We start from the raw sequence: 19,962 nt of genomic DNA, 5'->3' as shown, positions 1-19,962 counted from the left end.
CCAAACATGGTCTTATTTTGAAAGGGCTTTTCCTGCTTACTGGGGAGGAAAGACAGACTTCCGGTTACAAGTAAAACGCGGAATAAGCTTGTCCTAGGAGGGAACAAAGAGTGAGTGGACCAGTAATGACTCAGCCGTAAATCTACACACTTTGTTCGTTAAAACCATAAAATAAGAGAGACTGGAGCTGTAAGGGGCCCGAGTTTCCTGTAAGTCTGCTAGTGGAGCTTGTTATTGCTCTATGCGCTCAGGGCTAGCTGGTGACTTTTTGTCTATTAGCTTAGCTTTCCTTATAGTCAAAGATTTTCTGTTATTGATTTAAGTATAAATCTTTAGCGGTTTTAATAAATAAATGTGTATGTGCGTTACTTGATTTAATCCGTTTTGAGCATTACTTTAGTTGTGTTTTGATTCTTGTTTATATTTGGCGCGGGCGGCGCCGGTTAGATAGCTTGCTAGCTTTAGCAGGCAGGCCCATTCAGCAGCAGCAGGAGGATCGTAGCCACTCGGTCATTTGAGACCATCTTTGATCATCTCGCAGTGGCTCTGTTTCCGCTTACAAAAACATTCTACCCACTAAGAGTTCACGATCAGATCATCATTTCTTTTCACAGCCGGACCAGCCTGAAGTAGCTCATCCTCCGCCGCTCCGGACTGTCCTGCAATAATGTCAAGTAAGTAGATGTGCGCGTGAGCTGCAGAGAAGGTCAGAATATTAACCTTCTGTTTCTGTTCTATACAGAGGGCCGATTTTAATGCAGCTTTTTCTGTCAAAAACCTTTGGGAGAGACCAGAGTGTCCCAAAGAGCACCTGTGACATTTATTATGCTTGTGAATCTTTACATAAAGATAGTTTTGTTGGGTAAATATTACAGATTAACACAGGAGACATTGCCAGGCTGTCAATCATGGATCTATATACATCCATTTTCATGTTGTGCTGTTTAAACCAGGATGGAGTCATTCATTCAGTTTAACTCTTCCTCACCCTGTAGGTGATTCTCCTAATACTATTACCTAGGCTATTCTGTTCCATCCCAGACCGTGCAATATTACCCAAGAGTTCTTATTGGAAATATGTTTGCATCCCTCCATCATATGCTGCTACTACCCTTAATTCTATTGCACAATACTCTGATCATTTTCGAAAATCGCCTGCACTGATAGCTTAATTACTTATTCACCAGAATACAGTCATGTATTTTATTTGTTGAGTTATCTGAGTATTTCTCTTGCACTATCCTATTGTATACTACTGTACACTATTTTTACTGTATATATCGTATATCTTATATCTGTTTCACCTGTTCCTTTGTCTCTCCTACTGCTTTGAGCATGTACATGACACAACAATTTCCCTCGGGATAAATAAAGTTGTTCTTATCTTATCAAGGCCAATCTGAGCTTTAGTTTTCTGTTTGCAGACAGTTTTTAAAGGGAACATGATTGGCCCCACAGATCCTGAATAAGATGTATTTAGAATGACAGCAAGTCTATAAATGAGAGTTTCTGCATAAATGCCCGCTGTCAGCAGCATGGCAGCTGTCCATCTCAGGTAAAGACAGGTGTCTCTGATGTCTGCGTGGACAGGACATGTGTCTGATGTCTGTGTGGACAGGACAGGTGACTGATGTCTGTGAGGACAGGACATGTGTCTTGATGTCTGTGTGGACAGCACAGGTGACTGATGTCTGCGTGGACAGGACAGCTGTCTCTGATGTCTGTGTGGACAGGACAGGTGACTGATGTCTGTGAGGACAGGACATGTGTCTTGATGTCTGTGTGGACAGGACAGGTGACTGATGTCTGCGTGGACAGGACAGGTGACTGATGTGTGCGTGGACAGGACAGGTGACTGATGTGTGCGTGGACAGGACAGGTGACTGATGTGTGCGTGGACAGGACAGGTGACTGATGTCTGCGTGGACAGGACATGTGTCTTGATGTCTGCGTGGACAGGACAGGTGACTGATGTCTGCGTGGACAGGACAGGTGACTGATGTCTGCGTGGACAGGACAGGTGACTGATGTCTGCGTGGACAGGACAGGTGACTGATGTCTGACAGGACAGGACAGCTGTCTCTGATGTCTGCGTGGACAGGACATGTGTCTTGATGTCTGCGTGGACAGGACAGGTGACTGATGTCTGACAGGACAGGACAGCTGTCTCTGATGTCTGCGTGGACAGGACATGTGTCTTGATGTCTGCGTGGACAGGACAGGTGACTGATGTCTGACAGGACAGGACAGCTGTCTCTGATGTCTGCGTGGACAGGACATGTGTCTTGATGTCTGCGTGGACAGGACAGGTGACTGATGTCTGACAGGACAGGACAGCTGTCTCTGATGTCTGCGTGGGCAGGACATGTGTCTTGATGTCTGAGTGGACAGGTGACTGATGTCTGTGTGGACAGGACAGGTGACTGATGTCTGCGTGGACAGGACAGGTGACTGAGGTCTGACAGGACAGGACATGTGTCTTGATGTCTGAGTGGACAGGTGACTGATGTCTGTGTGGACAGGACAGGCGTCTACAGCGTTCAGCACCATCTTCACTGATTTAAATTTCACTTTTGAAGCCGATGGAAAATATTTAGGTCTCGGTGCAGATGGACAGTATGATCATTCTGAAATGAGCAGGTGTTAAATCAGTAGTTTTTATTGTTGGTTCATGAATGAATCAAGACCAATCTAGCCACCTGTGCTGGGGTAGATTGAACACCAGGCTGACGTCCTCATCTCTTTGTTTTCTTGACAGAGCGCCCGTCCTACGCTCCTCCTCCTCCCCCAGCCCCAACCACAGTAAGTGTGACCGCGCTCTGGCCACAGCGGCTAAGAGTCGTGCTACTGGACGTGTCTTTCCCAGCATTTCTTTAATCTTTCTCTAAGCCACAGAGCTTGTTCAGGCCTCCATCCCCACTTCACTAACTTCCTGCCATGCCACTAAGTGCTTGACCTAAAGAAGGTTGCTGCCCTCTAGTGTCTCGTTTGCTCTGAGGGAAACAAATGTAGTCACCTGATTAAAGAACTTCCACATTTGTAACATAAAAAGTCCGTTCCTTTCGTCCAAACAGTGTCTGCTTGTTTTGATGCCTTTCAGCCACAGGGCGCAACATGCTGAACTGCTGCTAACCCATTATGAAGGAGTGCCTGATTAACCAGGATTAAATGTGGCTGCGTGTGCAGCGTTCACATGTTGTGCACTTGTTCTGAATGCAGTCTGCTGCTCGGCTGTTACCTTGCATGTTCAGGTCATCCAGAACAAAACAACTCAAAATCTATTTTCATGTTTTCCCTTCCCATTCACTTATTTGTTTATCCCTCTTCCTCTTGTTCGTGAGCCATTTCTCATTCGTGTTTTGTCTCATTTGTCTTCCATCAGCAAATGCCTTCCACCCCGGGGTTTGTGGGCTACAACCCTTACAGCCATCTGGCCTACAACAACCTCCGGCTGGGAGGGAGCTCCGGAGGCTCCAGCAGGGTAATGGATACTACGAAGGTCTCAAAAATAAGATTTGGGTTAAAAGGGAGGATATAGTGTCAGACTTGAATTATTGCAGACAGACAGGAGGTTGTGGGAATGGAAGGTGAGACAGTTTTTATTCTTGGTGTTGGCACTGTGCCATCCCACTTAACCTTCTGCCTGCAGGCTGTATCATAAACATCTGTTCTCATGATGATGGACAGCAATGAGTCGACTGGCTCACCTTGGCAGCACATGGTTAAAACAACCTGATCTCTTTCTCTCTCTCTCACACACACACACACACACACACACACACACACACACACACACACACACACACACTCACACACACACACACGTCACATTTGGATGGCCCAATAAAAATTAACATGTGGAATAAAAATCAAAAGAATGTTTAAAAGAAAAGCAAAAGGTTTGTGCTTTATTTTCTGTTCACCTCCCACTTCAGGCGTCCCACAGGGAATGACGAATGGGTCACTGGACATGACTTTTATTTTGAAAGTTTCTTTATGTTTTGCTGCTTTTGTGTTTGACTTCCTGTCTGGCCTGATCTAAATTGCAGAATTGGACATGTTTTGAAAGCGTAGCACGTAAGACTAGACTGAAAACGTAATGGTGGCTGCAAAGAGGCTCATTCGCCTTTGGGACACGTCCTTTTTTTTTTTTACACTTGGTGGCTGGTGGAAAGGAGCCCGTCCACTACAGGAGCCTCTCTGGTCGGCTCATGAGTCCCTAAACGGGACCAAAAGAGTTATTTTCTAATCCGCTTTGCCTTTCGCCCTGGATTCAAGTTTCAATTCAAGTTTATTTATATAGCGCCAAATCACGACATGAGTCGTCTCAAGGCACTTCACATAATAAAACATTCCAATTCACAGTTCATTAAGCCAATCAGAAATAATGTTTCCTATATAAGGAACCCAGCAAATTGCATCAAGTCACTGACTAGTGTCAGAGTCTTTACAGCAATCCTCATACTAAGCAAGCATGCAGCGACAGTGGAGAGGAAAACTCCCTTTTAACAGGAAGAAACCTCCAGAGAATCCTGGCTCAGTATAAGCAGCCATCCTCCACGACTCACTGGGGATCGAGAAGACAGAGCACACACACACGCACACCCACACGGACAAGTAATGTGTCTATAGTTATATTGTGATGTCTTAGTAAATATTCTATTTGGTGAAAGATAAACTTTATTGTATTTATCCTAGTGGATCTATAATTAAACGGATAAACTAGTAGTAGCACATCCAACGTCAAGGAAACCAAAAAGTTATTATCAGGAGAGAGAGAGAATGTTTAAGTGATTAGCAGCAGTGTGCTAGTCGATGGCCCCCTCCATGAGGCCACCACAGCTCAGCAGAACGTCATTGTCGCTTCTTCTGGGGAGAAAAACACAGATAAAATAAAGTTAACAGCTGAAATTGCATAAAATAGTACAGTTAAAGAGCAGACTAGAAGAAAGCAGTAGAGTGTGAGAAGTGGTCATTGTATCCTTCAGCAGTCTAAGCCTATAGCAGCATAACTACAGAGATAACTCTGGATAATCTATCCTATTTAGATGGAGGCATGTTGGAGGCAGGGCAAGGGAGAGCCGTCTTTACCGACTGTACACTCCACCTCCCTCTACTCCCCCACTTGTCCGGATTTAGGCTAACATCAGATTTTAACCATAGGCCCTATCAAATAAAAATGTTTTAAGCCTAGTCTTAAAAGTAGACAAGGTGTCTGCCTCACGGACTAAAGCTGGGAGCTGGTTCCACAGGAGAGAAGCCTGATAACTAAAAGATCTGCCTCCCATCCTAATTTTAGATATTCTTGGAACCACCAGTAGACCTGCAGTCTGAGAGCGAAGTGCTCGGTGAGGGACATATGGAACAATCAGGCCACTGATGTATGATAGAGCTTGATTATTAAGAGCACACATAATTTGTACTTATATTAAATTAAAACTAATGATGAGCGTTCCGACCACGCCAGTCACCTACTTTGAGATTCATCAACTTGTAAAAGTTGATAAATCGTTGGCACATCACCACATAATCTCCTCCCCCCAGCGTAGCTGCTACTCGCCACACGGCCAGATTCATGGGGGTTCTTTCCTCCTGAAGGAAGGATTTGAAGTTCGCTGAACTTCTGGCCATTTTCCCTTGGATTAGCTCTGGTTTGATGACGTCACTTTGGTGGTGCGCTTTTGTAGTCCTGGACTTATTTTCATACAAAACCTAAAGACAAGTTTCCCCCTGTTCGAAAATAAGTGCTTTCTTTGTATCAAATGTAGTGTTTAAAATTCACAGAAATCACACGTGCACACGAACGCAATTAGAAAGTAGTGTTTTTAGCCCCGTTGACTTGTACTCATTTTTATCGTTCTTCCGAGGACCCGTGGTCGGGAAGTAGATGGGCGTGGCTTAAGACTCCCAATAATGGTGGCTGCAAAGTACGTTTGTGCCTGTTTCATTAAGAAGAAACCGTTACTGGACCAAAGAGCTGGAGGATGAGTTTCAAGGGTGAAATGGTTTGTCTAACCCTAACCGCAAGGCACTTCACAAGAACAAATAAGTAAAAAAAATCACTAAAATGTATCATGTAAAATTAGAAAAGCTAAAATGAGCAAAAATTATGAGGAACAAAAAATATGTTAAAATGAACAAGAAAAGCCAGTCTGTGTGTACGTCGCGTGATTTCATCCGGTAATGGCAGAACGAAGAGAAGGTGGTGATGAAGGTCACGCGAAAGCCAGCCTGAAAAGTGTGCGTTCAGCTGGTGTTTAAAGGAGACCCCTGAGTCCACTGATCTCAGGCTCAAGCCGGGTGTGCACTGTGCGACTTATTCACTTTTTTGAGCCGATTTTCCACTCGTGCGAGAATCCACGACATCGGGGTGAGTTTTGCGCCGAGCGGTCGTGTAGTGTACAGGGGGTTACGAGAGGCGATTAACACCACGTGACCAGCTACCGATCAGCAGTCGTGAGCTCGCACGGACTTCTGGCGTGTTTAATATTTCGCTCGTCCCTCGTGAGGGTATCGCACTGTTGAAGCGGCGCTGCAAGTGGCTGCGACCCAAAAAGTATCAGAACCGCTCACGGCGCATGCGCAATCCTGCATCAACACCACTCGCCCGCTGTTTCCCTAATAACACACATTGTTCGTTTTTGTTTCTACACGTTTATTTTACTCACAAAGATTGTCAAGAAAGCGTGTTTGTCGTGTTCATGTCAAATTAAACTGATCACAAAACACAGATTTACTTTCTTTATTTTGTTTTCCTCATCCAACCCCCATAAATCCCTGTGTGTCCTCCTGCAGCGCTCCCGAAGGACAACAGGCAAAACAAAACCAAAAAGTCTAACGTGTTGTGTAAAAACTGCTATTTTTAGCATATTTTTAGGTCCGACGTGTTGCTACCAGACGTACAGTGTGAGCGCCTGGCTCGTGAGATCTGCTCTGCGAGGAAGTCGTACAGTTTGAGCTGAAGCTGAGTGCTACGAGTGAAATATCGCACAGTGTACGCCCGGCTTCAGGGGGAGAGAGGTCCAGAGTCTGGGGGCCACAGCAGCATCAGAGATTGACCCGTGTGCAGGACGGAGTCTAAAAAGCTGGACTTTCAGAAGATAGAATGATCTTCTGAAAAGGAGGACGTGGAGAAATAAAGCTTAAGGCAACTCTAAATAAGTTTCCTGCTTCTCGCTCTACTGGATGAAAGTGGAATTACAACTGTAGTAAACAACCCTGCTGCAGCTAGTGCTAACAACGAGCTAATGCTAACACAAGCCAACTAATGCTAATAAGCTACAAATGAATAAGATCCGCTTTGTTAAACAGTATAGTCCAGTAGCAACAAAGCCAGGTCACCATCAGCTGCCTTTGGCTCCCTGAAATGGGCGTCGGTCGATGTTCCATCTGTTAGCTCTTTGCTTCAACTCCAAAGTAACCTGGTTAGTTTTCATGTTGACCCGATTCTGGTGTTTTATGGTTGTTTTTCTCTCCTTTTTCCCATCCATCTCCATAATCACACCATCTTCCCGTCTTTGCCCCCTTTCTGTCTCACTTCTACAGAACTCTTCGGGGATCACCGTCCCAAAGCCTCCCAAACCTCCAGACAAGCCGCTGATGCCATACATGCGGTACAGCCGGAAGGTAAGCAGGAAGGTAAGACACCCATCCACGGTGTCTGCTTTTACTGCTTGTCCTCTCCTCCCCTGAAAGGTCTGCAGGGGTTTGAGGGTGGGAAACAGCCAAGCCATGACGCCTCGCTACCACCTCCACCACCGCGTGGAGCCTGTCCACTCTCCGCTCTGTCAGCTTTACCGCTGATCTAACTCCTCTAGCCGCGTGTCTCAGTGTTGTCTGCTATCCTTTCACTCCAACCTGCTTCAGAGCTGTACAGTTACCCCTGAATGCCTCAACAACCTGCTCAGATTGTATGCAGGCATAAGTTTAATAATTACTTCCGTAGAACTTTTGTAAGGAATGAACCTGGATACTAGTTTTCACCTCTTCCCTTCGTGCTTTTCCTCCTTCAACTCCTGCTGTAGCCGTGCTTTCTGATTCCTGAGCCGGTTGATCTGATGGTTGCATGATTGTTTGCGTCTCGTGTGCACACATGGAAGGTTTGGGACCAAGTGAAGGCATCCAACCCAGACCTGAAGCTGTGGGAGATTGGGAAGATTATTGGAGGAATGTGGAGAGACCTGACTGATGAAGAGAAGCAGGACTACCTAAACGAGTACGAGGCTGAGAAGGTACTAGAACGCCCCCCAGCTGGGACTTGGTGGCCACGTTTGAACCTCACTACTGCTCATAATGGTGCTTATCAAACAGCTGCTTCTGTCTCCATCTGCAGATAGAATACAACGACTCTCTGAAGGCCTACCATAACTCACCAGCCTACCTGGCTTATGTCAACGCCAAGAACCGGGCCGAGGCGGCCATGGAGGAGGAGAGCAGGCAGAGGCAGAGTCGTATGGACAAAGGAGAGCCGTACATGAGTATCCAGCCTGCTGAAGACCCCGATGGCAAGTTCCTGATTTAGAGAGGGTGGCGTTAGCGCAGCGTTTTAACCCCGCGTGTGTTTTCACTTCAGACTACGATGATGGCTTCTCAGTAAAACACTCCGCAGCAGCTCGTTTCCAGAGGAACCATCGGCTCATCAGCGACATCCTGAGTGAGTTTGTGGTTCCTGACGTTCGCTCTGTGGTCACCACGGCCCGCATGCAGGTTCTAAAGAGACAGGTCCAGTCTCTCATGGTACACCAGGTAGGTTGGAGGGAACGGCCCCGTTTCACTCTCGTGTCCTCCTGCGACGCGACCGCAGCTCAAAGGTGCGGCGAGCGCAGACGCAGCTAATCAGCTGATGTCTTGGTGGTTTCAGAGGAAGCTGGAGGCAGAGCTTCTGCAGATCGAGGACCGCCATCAAGAGAAGAAGAGACGCTTCCTGGAGACGACGGACTCATTCAACACTGAGCTGAAGCGGGTAGATGTGACATGTTCACCTAAAACGATGTTTTTACCCACAAACACCCAGCAGGGGACAATGTCCCAGCAGGGACAATGTCCCCCGTGCTGCACACCTTTAACAGTGGGCGCCGCCATGGTGACCTCTGACATTTGTATATTTTACTGCGTCGCTCTTAAGAAAATGATAATGAACCAACTGAGATTATTAGGGATTATCGTGGAAAATTTCAAACATCTGAACTACTCGGGAATGTTAGGACATGAGCTGACCTCGTGTTGAGGTGAGCTTCATCAGCAGTAAGAGCCTGTTGATGGCAGCAGCAGGTTACTGTAGCCAGGCTGTGGGTTCCTGAACAAACAGCATGTTTAACACCCAGCAACGATAATCCAGCTCTGCACGTCTGAGGAGCGTGACCTGTGATTTTTCCCTCCTTCCTGCTCCTTCCTAGCTGTGTAGTCAGAAAATTGAGGTGGACATGGAAAAGCTGGCAGCGGAGATGGCTGCGGCTGAAGAGGCTGCGCGGCGGCGGGCGGAGGAGCGGGAGCATGACGCAGCTGAGCAGGCGGAGAAGGCTGCGCAGCTGCAGGAAGCTGCTGGGAGCAAAGCTGCAGAGCAGAGCAACCCTGCTGCTAGCGGCACCGCTAACGCCACCTCAGGGACCAAAGAGGAGGACAAGCCCACACCGATGGAGACAGGTATGACCTCCAGCCTGAATAAACCAAGCTGACATGAATAGAGAAGGGCGGGGGCTCATGGTGTCCGTCCTGCCCCCACAGATGAAGCAGCAGCTGCAGACACCCTCACCGACCAACAGGCTGCTCCACCTCCAACTGATTCTCCTTCTGGCTCTGACAAAGCTGCTCCTGCCGAGCCCCCCCGGGAGAGCAGCACTCCCGTCAGCAGTGACAACAGCAACAGCATGCCCCCCCCAGTAGACGGCACCCCTGGAGCAGCAGCCGCAGAGCCCCCAGCTAACTCCGGCCCTGCTAGCAGTGGTGCTGCACCGTCAGAGGACCCAAGTCCCCCACCACCACCATCACTTCTCCTCCCCAGCCAGCAGTATGATATGTGAGGGGGTGGGGGTGCTGCTCGTGCTGACAACGCTTCAGGAAGGTGTCTAGTCCTGATCTTAACTGAGCTGGTCGCTGCTAACAGATGGGCCACACACACACACACACACACACACACACACACACACACACACACACACCTGCTTGTGTTTTAGAATAGTGGATCTTTCTAGAAAGAGGCTTTCCTGTAATCTTGTGTCTGACGTTTTAACCAACCTTCTAGTGCTGAAGGCCCAGGTCTGGGGTCACTTCAGGTCACACTAGTCTAATCTGCATGCTAAACTCAATCCTGACAAACGAAGATGAGACTTCACCTGGTCTCCGTCTACTGGTCATGTTTATGTAGGCGCAAGTAAAGCCTCTACTGAGTCGGCCTGTCTACAGGTCGACTATATTTTTATACCGTTTTTACTTTTACCTGTTCCTGCAGACACCAGGGTCAGAACTCACAGGCCACGCCCCCTCACAGCTTACCTCACTGATGTGTTTAAAGGACTGATTTCTTACTTAAAATGAACTGTTTAGTGAAAATGTCTTTCATTTTTCTTTTCTACTGTCTGATCTTATCTAAATAAAGTCGTATCCTAGTCAGCGGGTGGCTCCATCTGTGTGTGTGTGTGTGTGTGTGTGTGTGTGTGTCTTTGATTCGATATCGATGTATCACGATTGTTTCCTGTTGTCGTGTACGCTGTTGTAGGGTGCAGAACGAGTTCAACTCCTTTATTTAGCTTGCCACATGCTAACCCCTCAGTTGCTCTCCCTAGCTCCCCCGCCTGGCCACTCCTTGTATTACCAGATTATACCACATCCCCCTTTCTGCCAGTTTGTGAAAACAGTGCATTAACAACACCCAACTAAACCATTTCATTTCACATCCAGCTTCTGTACTTGAACACCTGTCTTTTTATTTATTTTAATCAGACCATAACACATCTGCATTACTTGGACCCAAAAAGTCTCACAGGTCCAGTCTCTGTGGCCTTCTGACCTCTCTACCAGACCTAGTTGTCACAAAATCTGGGGTGCTCGTAGTGTCTTTGCTGGCGACCGGGAGTCTTGATCTGAGGGATGTTTTTCCTGGTCGTTGCCCTGATTCTCTGCTGTTGGCATAGACACAAGATGGTTCAAATTTCTCCTCAGCAAGCCCTGTGGTCCCTCAACCAGGTATGATCTTGGGCTTTGATGTTTGGATGTCACAGTTCCCTGTGTCTTTGCAGCCGTGATCCAGACTTCCTCTCCGGGAGCCAATGGCAGGTCTCTTGCCCTGTGTCTGCTGTTGTAGTTATGTATGTCCATCCGTCTCCTCTCTGTGTCTTTCTGTTGGTGAGCCTGCAGGGCGGGTACAGCAGGCTGTAGTCTCTCTGGGAGGATTGGGAGAGTGGTACGAAGATGGCGTCCAATGAGCAGTTGAGCCGGGCTGTAACCATTACTCAGCGGTGTTGCTAGAAGGGCACGGTAAGGGTCCTTGGCCTTCGTGAGCAGTATTTTGACAGACTGGACAGCGCGCTCTGCCTCTGCGTTGCTTTGAGGGTATCTAGGGCTGCTGGTCACACGTTTAAAGCCATATTTAGCAGCAAATTGCGCCATCCATGTCCAGCAAACGAGGCAGTTGTCACTGACCCGAACCTCACAGATTCCACGACGAGCCATCATGGATTTCAGATGAGTGATGACATCTGTGGATCTTGTGGGGTTGAGTTGGGCCATCTCTACAAATCTAGAGAAACGATCTACCACCAGAAGGTATGTTTTCCCCTTCAGGGTGAATAGGTCTGCTCCTAGTTTTTGCCAGGGTCTGTCTGGAAGTGTGCTTGGCAGAAGTGGTTCTCTGGCTTTCGTTCGTTCTTTAATGCACACCCTGCAGTCGGTTACAAATTCACGTATCTGGTCGCTCAGCCCTGGCCACCACACAGCTGGTCTGGCATGTTCCTCACACTTGACCAGCCCCTGATGGCCTTCATGGATCTTGTCTAGAATGTCGTTCCTCATGCAGGCAGGGACAACCAATCTTGGAGCCATCCATTACGTACACTGAGGTGTGCTCTCTCTCGCCAGTAGTGTCTGATCGGGCCTTGTGTGTGATCTCTATCTGGCCAACCTTCTGCGCAGAACCTCATGACTTGAGAACAGATGTCAGCATTCAACTTGTCGAAGTTCCGCCAGATATTTGTCACTCGTGAGGAGGTTTACTGTCTAATCCATGTAGATGTTGGTGTCCTCCATGAGTGTATTGTCCACTTGGGTAGCTTTGTATCTGAGGGGAGCGCAGGAAGGTGTGTCAGCAGTTGTGAGGGTCTTCCCGGGTGCACACACTATTTTGTATGAGTACCTCATTAAGCGCATCCGGAACCTCTGCAGTCTGGGAGGCAGTGCATCCAAGGCCTGTCTCCCACCCCCCCAGTAAACTCACTAATGGTTTGTGGTCCGTTTACAGTTCAAACTGTAGGCCCAGGATGAAATCACTGAACCTCTCACTGGCCCATGTTGGCGCCAGTGCCTCTTTTTCCAGCTGAGCATAGCGTTGTTCCGTGTCTCTTAACGACCTGGAAGCGTAGGCGACCGGGGACCATACCTCATCCTTTTTCTGGAGTATCACCGCCCCAAGTCCATACGATGAAGTGCCAGCTGATATTTTTAGTGCTATGTTTGGATCGTTTAGTTGGAGGACCGGCGTGGTGGAAAGCTCCTTATTGAGACTGCGGGTTCATGACCCCAGCACCACTGGTTCTTTTTGGACAGCAGGTCCCTCAGCGCTTTCTTTTTCAGCCAGGTTGGGCAGGAATTTCCCTAGTTGATTTACCATTCCTAAGAAGCTTCTAAGGTGACTCAGGTTTGAGGGTTCCTCCATTTCCATCACTACTCTTTTTTCCTCTGGATCCGGCCGAATGCCATCTGCTGAAATGACATAGCCCAGAAACTTAATCTCAGTCTTTCCAAACTCACATTTTTCCATATTAAGCATCACCCCTGCTTTATCTGCCCGTTCCAGCACTGCAGGGACCCTGGCGTCATGTTGCTCTTCTGTGGCCCCCCATACCAGAATGTCATCAATGTGGCAGACTACCCCCTCTAGCCCACCCAGGATCTCTGTGACCATCATATTCTGAAAATGCTCAGGGGCAGACGAGATGCCAAAGGGGAGGCGGTTAAAATGATGCCGCCCAAACGGTGTAATGAAGGTGGTGTAAAGCGCAGACTCGCGTGACAGGGGAGTTTGCCAGAACCCTCTATTAGCATCCAGCTTTGTGAAATATAAAGCTCCTGACAGCATGCCCAAGGTCTGCTCTACCGAGGGGAGAATACATTTTTCCCGGCATACTGACTCGTTTAGGGGCGTCATGTCTACGCAGATGTGGACTTCTTCCTTGTCCTTTTTTGGAACCACCATATCGCAGGACCAGTCTGTTGGTTTCTCTATGTGGCTGATGACCCCCATGCGTTCCATTTTACTTAGCTCGTCCCTCACTTTGCTCATTAGTGGGACGCCACGTGGCACTTTGAGGGAGGATGGCTAAGCATCAGGTTTGAGCTTAAAAGTATATGTTCTCTGGACGAGCCCCAGTCCATCACAGAGTTTGGGAAACACTTGTTTAACTGTCTCTCTATTAATCATGTCGACTCTAGCCACCAGCTTAAGGCCCACGGATGCTGGTCTGCTCAACAGAGGCACTTGAAGGTCTCTCACAATAAAGCTTGTCTTCACAATGCTCTTTTCTTTATATGAGAGCTTTTCCGTGACCGCTCCCACAACCATCAGTTTTATTCCCCCAGGACCATAGAGGGACCTGGGGACATCCTCAAGCCTCCCTTCACGGCGTGTGATCTCTTTCTACACCTGTTCTGGGATGGCTGTGACATCAGCCCCCGTATCAATCTTAAAGTGTACTGTGCTCTCTCTTATGTTAATGTCTGCATACATGGACCCGCCCCGGAGGCTGTTTCACCCAGAAACAGTTCGTCGACATCTTCAGTGACCTCATGCACTGACTTTGCTGACCTGCACATCCTCTCAAAGTGACCACGTTTCCCGCAGTTATGACACTCCACTGAATTAGTCGGGCACTGGGACATTGAATGAAAGGGCGTCTGTCCACACCTGCCGCATGATTTGGTTTCTGTAGCGCTTCCCCCAGCCTCAGGTTTCTCTGTTGCCCCTGAGAAGACTCCTTGTATTTCTGTTTGAACGGTTTTCCTCCCCTGAATTGCATCGTGTCCACAGCTGCTGCGTTGTCACTCGGCTCTCTCAAGTCTGACTGTTGTCTCTTAATTTCTTCCGACTGTCTAGCCATTGTAATGGCCTTTGCCAGGGTGAGGTCTTTATCAAGTTGCATCTTCTCAGACAATGACGAATCTTTAAGCCCCACCACTAATTGTCCCTCAGAAGTTCATCATGCAAGTTGCCGTACTCACAGTTCTCCGCCAGAGCGTACAGCGCCGTAATGAATGCGTCCACGGGTTCCGCCGGCTGCTGGACTCTCTTGTTGAGTTTAGCTCGCTCATATATGACATTTTTCCTCGGGACAAAGAACCTGTTGAATACTAACTTGACCGCGTTGCATCGCTGATGCTGTGCGCCCGTTAGGTCCAGGCTGCGCAGCGCGTTGTCTGCTTCATCGCCCATACAGTAAACCAGAGTGTTCACCTGGTTCGCATCCGTGGACGAGTCCAAGTTGCTGGCCACCCTTAACCGCAAATCTCCTAATCCACCTCTCCCACTCCTGAGGCCTGGAAAAGTCGAAGGGCTCGGGCGGTTTGATAGTAAACGTCGCCATTGGTGGTGTTGCCGCCTGTGATGCAGCCGCCACTCTGGGCCAAGGTTGTTCCTGGTCACCTTCCATCCCAGGAATACACAAACTTATCTCTCCGCCAGTTTCTGACACCATGTCGTGTACGCTGTTGTAGGGTGCAGAATGAGAACACTTAGTTGTCGAGTTCAACTCCTTTATTTAGCTTGCCACATGCTAACCCCTCAGTTGCTCTCGCTCTTCCTAGCTGTCCCTGCCTGTCCACACACATGGACTTGTCGTCGATGAACAGAAGATGTCGGATATTTGCTGTTTTTATCAAAACATGTCAGCCACAACATCCCCCCCCCCCCCCCCCCCCCAAACCAGGAAAATGTAAAAGTGCAAAATATTCCTATATTTAAGAAGACTTAACAAAGTAAAAAATCAGTTTCCTCATTCAACATCTCCGGCTCTGCAGATGCTAACAAAGCCTTAAAGTTCTGAAAACCATTGTGCCCCCAAAAACAGAGAGCCGAGGACATCTAGTGGCAGACAAGGAGAAGATTGAAGAATAAACACAGAAAACCTCTAAAATATGAACGTTTCATTCCCCCATGATTGGAGGCGTGAAAATATGCGCAACTATTTGTGCACGGAAATGACGGGAAACGTGGGTTTGGAGGTGATGAGTGCAGTAAGAGGTGGAGGAGGATGAGGAACAAATTTGTTCCTGTTAAAAAGTCTCAGAAATACAAAAAACAATCTAAACACACTTATCTTGGGCCCAATCCCAGTACTCGCACTTGCACCCTTGCGCCCTTCAATTGCGCGTTCCCGGCCAGGGGTGCAAGTGCGTAGGGTGTCCCGATTCTCAAGTGCAGAAGTTGACCACGCCCCATTGCACCCTTAATCTGCACTTCACCCAAATCTGCAGCGATGCGAACCTCGGGCAAGGGCATTACCCACAAGTCATTGCTGCAGGAGAAAAGGCTCAAGTTCCTTTTCTGAAAATATGTATTTTCTAATGAAATTAGTTCATTTTAGGACGATTATTTGATTCTCTGAATGTTTTAGACAAAGCAGCAATGAAGTTAAATTTATTTCCAATAACTGTTTTGTTGTTTGTTTGAACGTTGTTAATAAAGGTTTCTGAAAAAAGTTTCACAGCGGCCAGAATCCCGACATGCGTTGCGATCGATGACGCAATGCTCCCTGTCCCAATTCTGCAATTATTTGCACACTTGTGTACTACGCACTCAAACCCTACTGTGCACTCTTTCCAAGTGCTCTTTGCTGAAGACCGCAGGGCGCTGCGCGAGTATTGGGATTGGGCCTTTAGACCGCATGCATGACAGGATACCACAGAACAGCGATACGCCCTCTAGCGTCTGGCGGGGAATTGCTTTGCAACACTCCCCAGGAGAGTCTGAGGGGAAAACGTCTCCGTGTGTGCTTGTCTCCCTTGTATTTTTATTTTTTTTAAGTTATACACAAATACACATATATGAGCTTTGGTAACAGTTACAATGTGAATCTTACATCTAGAAGAATGCCTAGGAGGAAAAAGAGGATGGAAAAAAAGAAGACAGAAAGATAATTTAAAAAAAGAATAATAATCCTACCCTCACCTTTGGTCATGAGCTTTGGGTGGTGACCAAAAGAACGAGATGGCGGATACAAGCGGGTGACATGAGTTTTCTCTGAAGAGTGGCTGGGCTCTCCCTTAGAGATAGGGTAAGAAGCTCCGTCATCTGGGAGGGGCTGGGAGTAGACCCGCTGTTCCTCCACATCGAGATAAGCCAGTTGAGGTGGCTCGGGCATCTGGTCAGGATGCTTCCTGGATGCCTCCCTGGTGAGGTTTTCCGGGCACATCCAACCGGGAGGAGGCCTATAGGTAGACCCAGGACACGTTGGAGGGACTATGTCTCTCACCTGGCCAGGGAACGCCTTGGGATTCCCCCGGAGGAGCTGGCCCAAGTGGCTGGGGAGAGGGAAGTCTGGGCCTCTCGACTTAGGCTACTGCCCCCGCGACCCGACTCTGGATAATGGAATAACAAAAAATAAAATAAAATCATAATAATAATGCTAGATCATAATAGGGGTATTAGTATTCAAATGAAAACATTAAAAAGTTTACATATTTCAATAGTTTTAAGAGCCTTCTGTCTTTTAGAATTATTAATAGAAAATATGTATCGTTTGAAAGTATTAAAGTATGCTGCAAAGCATGTTTTTTACCTGAATATTTACAACAGTGGACATAAAACTTCACCATCAAAATGAAGAGGTCAGTCATGTATAGAGTTTTTGTTCAAACCAGTTTCAAAAAGACCAAACAGCACATTCTCCAACATAAAACAACATTAGTAACAATATGGACATGAATAAAATCACAAAGTTCCTGCCAAAAGGTTTGAACTGCCAGGCAGTGCCAAAATTAATGAATAGCAGTTTCAGGACATGCATTGCAGAAGCTACAGTTCAAGTCAATATCTTTCTTGAATCTATATTCAATATAAGATTTAACTGGATGGAATCTATGACAAAGTTTAAAGGATATTTATTTTACTTTGTTATTAATCATATATCTATTAGGTAGTGGCCAGACCTTTTTCCACGGAATCATTCACAAATATATTCCAGTGAGATGAGGCACGGGGTAACGTTGCAATATTTCCCTGGAACAACGCTCGGATAGATCTGTTGTTATTGGCAGGAAAACTGGAGAAACTAATTTTCCCTACAGGTGTGTCACTTGGGAATAACAAAGTTCACCAGCATCAACTCTCTGTTGATCTTTAAACAGCACACACACACCAGATGGGATGGCACCAAACACTGATGCATAATCTCCAGGACTTATGTAATATTTCCTAAGAAACTCTTCATATGTAAATAGAAGTCCGTCAGGATTAAACAGCTGATCTACCCATTTAATGTTGTGTTGAAACCAATATTCTAAAAAAAATAGTTTTGTGTTTATACAAGATGTCTTTGTTGTTCCAGATGAAGTAGTTGTGTGGTGAGAAGTTGTGTTTGTAAATGAGAGACCATGAAAGAAAGGCCTGGCGGTGAAAGGCGGACATTTTTGCAGGATCTTATCAGTGTTATAATTACAGATTAGAAAGAAGTCAATCCCACCCAATATTGAAAGAACATAAAATGGAATAATATTCCATCATGGGTCAGCCCTAACCCTAACCAATGATGAGGCTGTAAGTGGTGAAGGGTGGCAGATCTGCAGGAAGGGGTGTGTGTGTGTGTGTTCCTGTCTCAGAAACAACTGAGTTCAGCCACAATCATAGGCGTCATTTTAACCGGGGACGCCAGGGACATGTCCCCGGCAAAATTTGTGATTGGCAGCTGTGCCCCCCCCCCCCCCACACACACACACACACACACTTTCAAAAACGCCTGCTGATGAGGATTTTTGTTTTACCAGCTCAGATCTTATCCAGGGGTCGGCAACCTGTTCCCATCAAAGAGCCATTATTACCCGTTTCCCACAGTAATTCTGGACGGACCTTAATAAGCAGTGACTTAAGTGAAGCAGGCAGGTCGCGCTAGAAAATTTCGTTTAAAAAGACGTCATAAATGTGTTCCCCCGTCCTTTTTATTTATAAAATATGAAGTAAAAACTCCCAATTTAATTTTCATTCATTTGTCATTAACATGTAGTCTACACCCGTGCGTTAAGTGGACCATCTTCCAGTAAAAGCAAAGCATCCAGCCCACCTCTCCAAATGCGTAAAATGTGCATCAGCCGCTAGTTAGGCGCACCGCGCGCACCGTCAGCTACGTCAGCCCAGACAAGAACAGAGCAAATAGAGAAAGAATAAAGGATAATTGTGTCTGGATGTGGATGGAGATTACATTTTACAGCAGCCTGATCATCATTTAAATACATAAACCATCACCTGTCTTCTAGTCCATGCTATCAGCATTATTTTAATTGGTGTGTGTGTGTGTGTGTGTGTGTGTGTGTGTGTGTGTGTGTGTGTGTGTGTGTTTTCCACTTCAAACACTGGTCTAACCAACCAGACCAGCGTGTCCAGTAACACATTAATGTTACAATTAAACAGTTTCACTTCATGTAGGCTAGGAACGTTTCACCTGCCGTGGCCCGACCGCTTCTGCTCCACATGAACTTTGTGCGTGATCAAATGTCTCTACGCGTCATGCGTCTCCATATTAGAGACGGGAACAAGCGCTGTTCAGCCAAAGTTTCATAATTTCATAAAAAGAACATTTTTCCAAGTGACACGTCCCTCAGAGAGACCGGGTTTCCAGACCGCTTCAGTGGGAGGAAATCTCATCGCATGCACCATGGTTCTGCTCTGCGCTGCGAACCCCAGATCTTCAGCCCACTGTCCACCGTGGGCGCTCCGAGCCACGCTGAACACAGTGTCCAGTATAAAGCTCTGATGTTCTGATGGGAATATTTGACCTCCGCGATGTGCGTTAACGATTAAAATGTCAGCTCATCCATGCGCATCAGTGTGCGTCTGGGTAATTCTTTCAAACCAAGCAACATCCTTGAGTTCATCTGTCAAAATAAACAGTCAAATGGAAATATATGTAACCTGCCGTTTAACTGTTTTGCCTTCTTGTGAAGACTGTTGCAAAGAGAAACAATTAAACTTGATTAACCCCAGAGCCACCCAGAGAACCAGAGCGCATGCGGGAAGATTCCTCCCACTGAAGCGAGTGTTTTCCAAACCCTGTCTCTCAGAGAGACTTGTCACTTAGAAAATGTTCCCTGATTATGAAACGTTGGCTGAATAGCGCTTGTTCCTGTCTCCAATGTGGCGACACATCCAGGAGCCGTCTGAGGAGAATCCCAGAATCTCACATCCTCTTCAGCTCATAAAGTGCCCATATGATTACGCACAAGCGTGACGCGTCAACCACCGCAGACCGGGTTGGACCTGTTCAGGTTTACGCAGACAATCTTTACATTTAGAATTGACTTACAGATGTAAAATTAACGCAGTAAAATATAAAGCATTTTATTTAAATATCCATTCATTATTTTACAAGCACAGAGAGCCGCATCAGATGGATGGAAGAGCCGCATGCGGCTCCAGAGCCGCGGATTGCCGACCCCTGTGCTAGCTTACTTTATTGTCCCCAGCAATTTTTAAACCCCACTCAAGTGTATGGTTATTGTCCCCAGCAATTCTGAAAACAAACTGACGCCCTTGGCCACAACAGAAGT

At 47.0% G+C, this 19,962-nt stretch overlaps 1 protein-coding gene across 6 annotated transcripts; it reads left to right on the top strand.

Annotated features, from left to right (window-relative positions):
• The first annotated feature begins 11 nt into the window (after positions 1 to 11).
• Positions 12 to 10,169, top strand: smarce1 (SWI/SNF related BAF chromatin remodeling complex subunit E1). 6 transcript variants are annotated; one of them, XM_015968913.3, is made up of 11 exons: positions 12 to 110; positions 615 to 674; positions 2,759 to 2,802; positions 3,383 to 3,481; positions 7,546 to 7,638; positions 8,100 to 8,231; positions 8,333 to 8,504; positions 8,573 to 8,745; positions 8,861 to 8,962; positions 9,396 to 9,642; positions 9,724 to 10,169. In XM_015968913.3, the coding sequence occupies exons 2-11, from the start codon at positions 668 to 670 to the stop codon at positions 10,017 to 10,019; spliced, it is 1,365 nt and encodes a 454-aa protein (XP_015824399.1). In that variant the 5' UTR covers positions 12 to 110; positions 615 to 667; the 3' UTR covers positions 10,020 to 10,169. The 6 variants fall into 6 exon arrangements, with proteins under 6 accessions (XP_015824399.1, XP_015824403.1, XP_015824400.1 ...); XM_015968914.3 differs by having other exon boundaries at positions 70 to 209; positions 7,546 to 7,626; XM_015968911.3 differs by having other exon boundaries at positions 70 to 209.
• The last annotated feature ends 9,793 nt before the right edge of the window (positions 10,170 to 19,962 follow it).

Source organism: Nothobranchius furzeri, chromosome 18 (assembly GCF_043380555.1).
Source record: "Nothobranchius furzeri strain GRZ-AD chromosome 18, NfurGRZ-RIMD1, whole genome shotgun sequence".
In the NCBI taxonomy this organism is placed as follows: Eukaryota; Metazoa; Chordata; class Actinopteri; order Cyprinodontiformes; family Nothobranchiidae; genus Nothobranchius; species Nothobranchius furzeri.
This window is presented reverse-complemented; position numbering and strand designations above follow the sequence as displayed.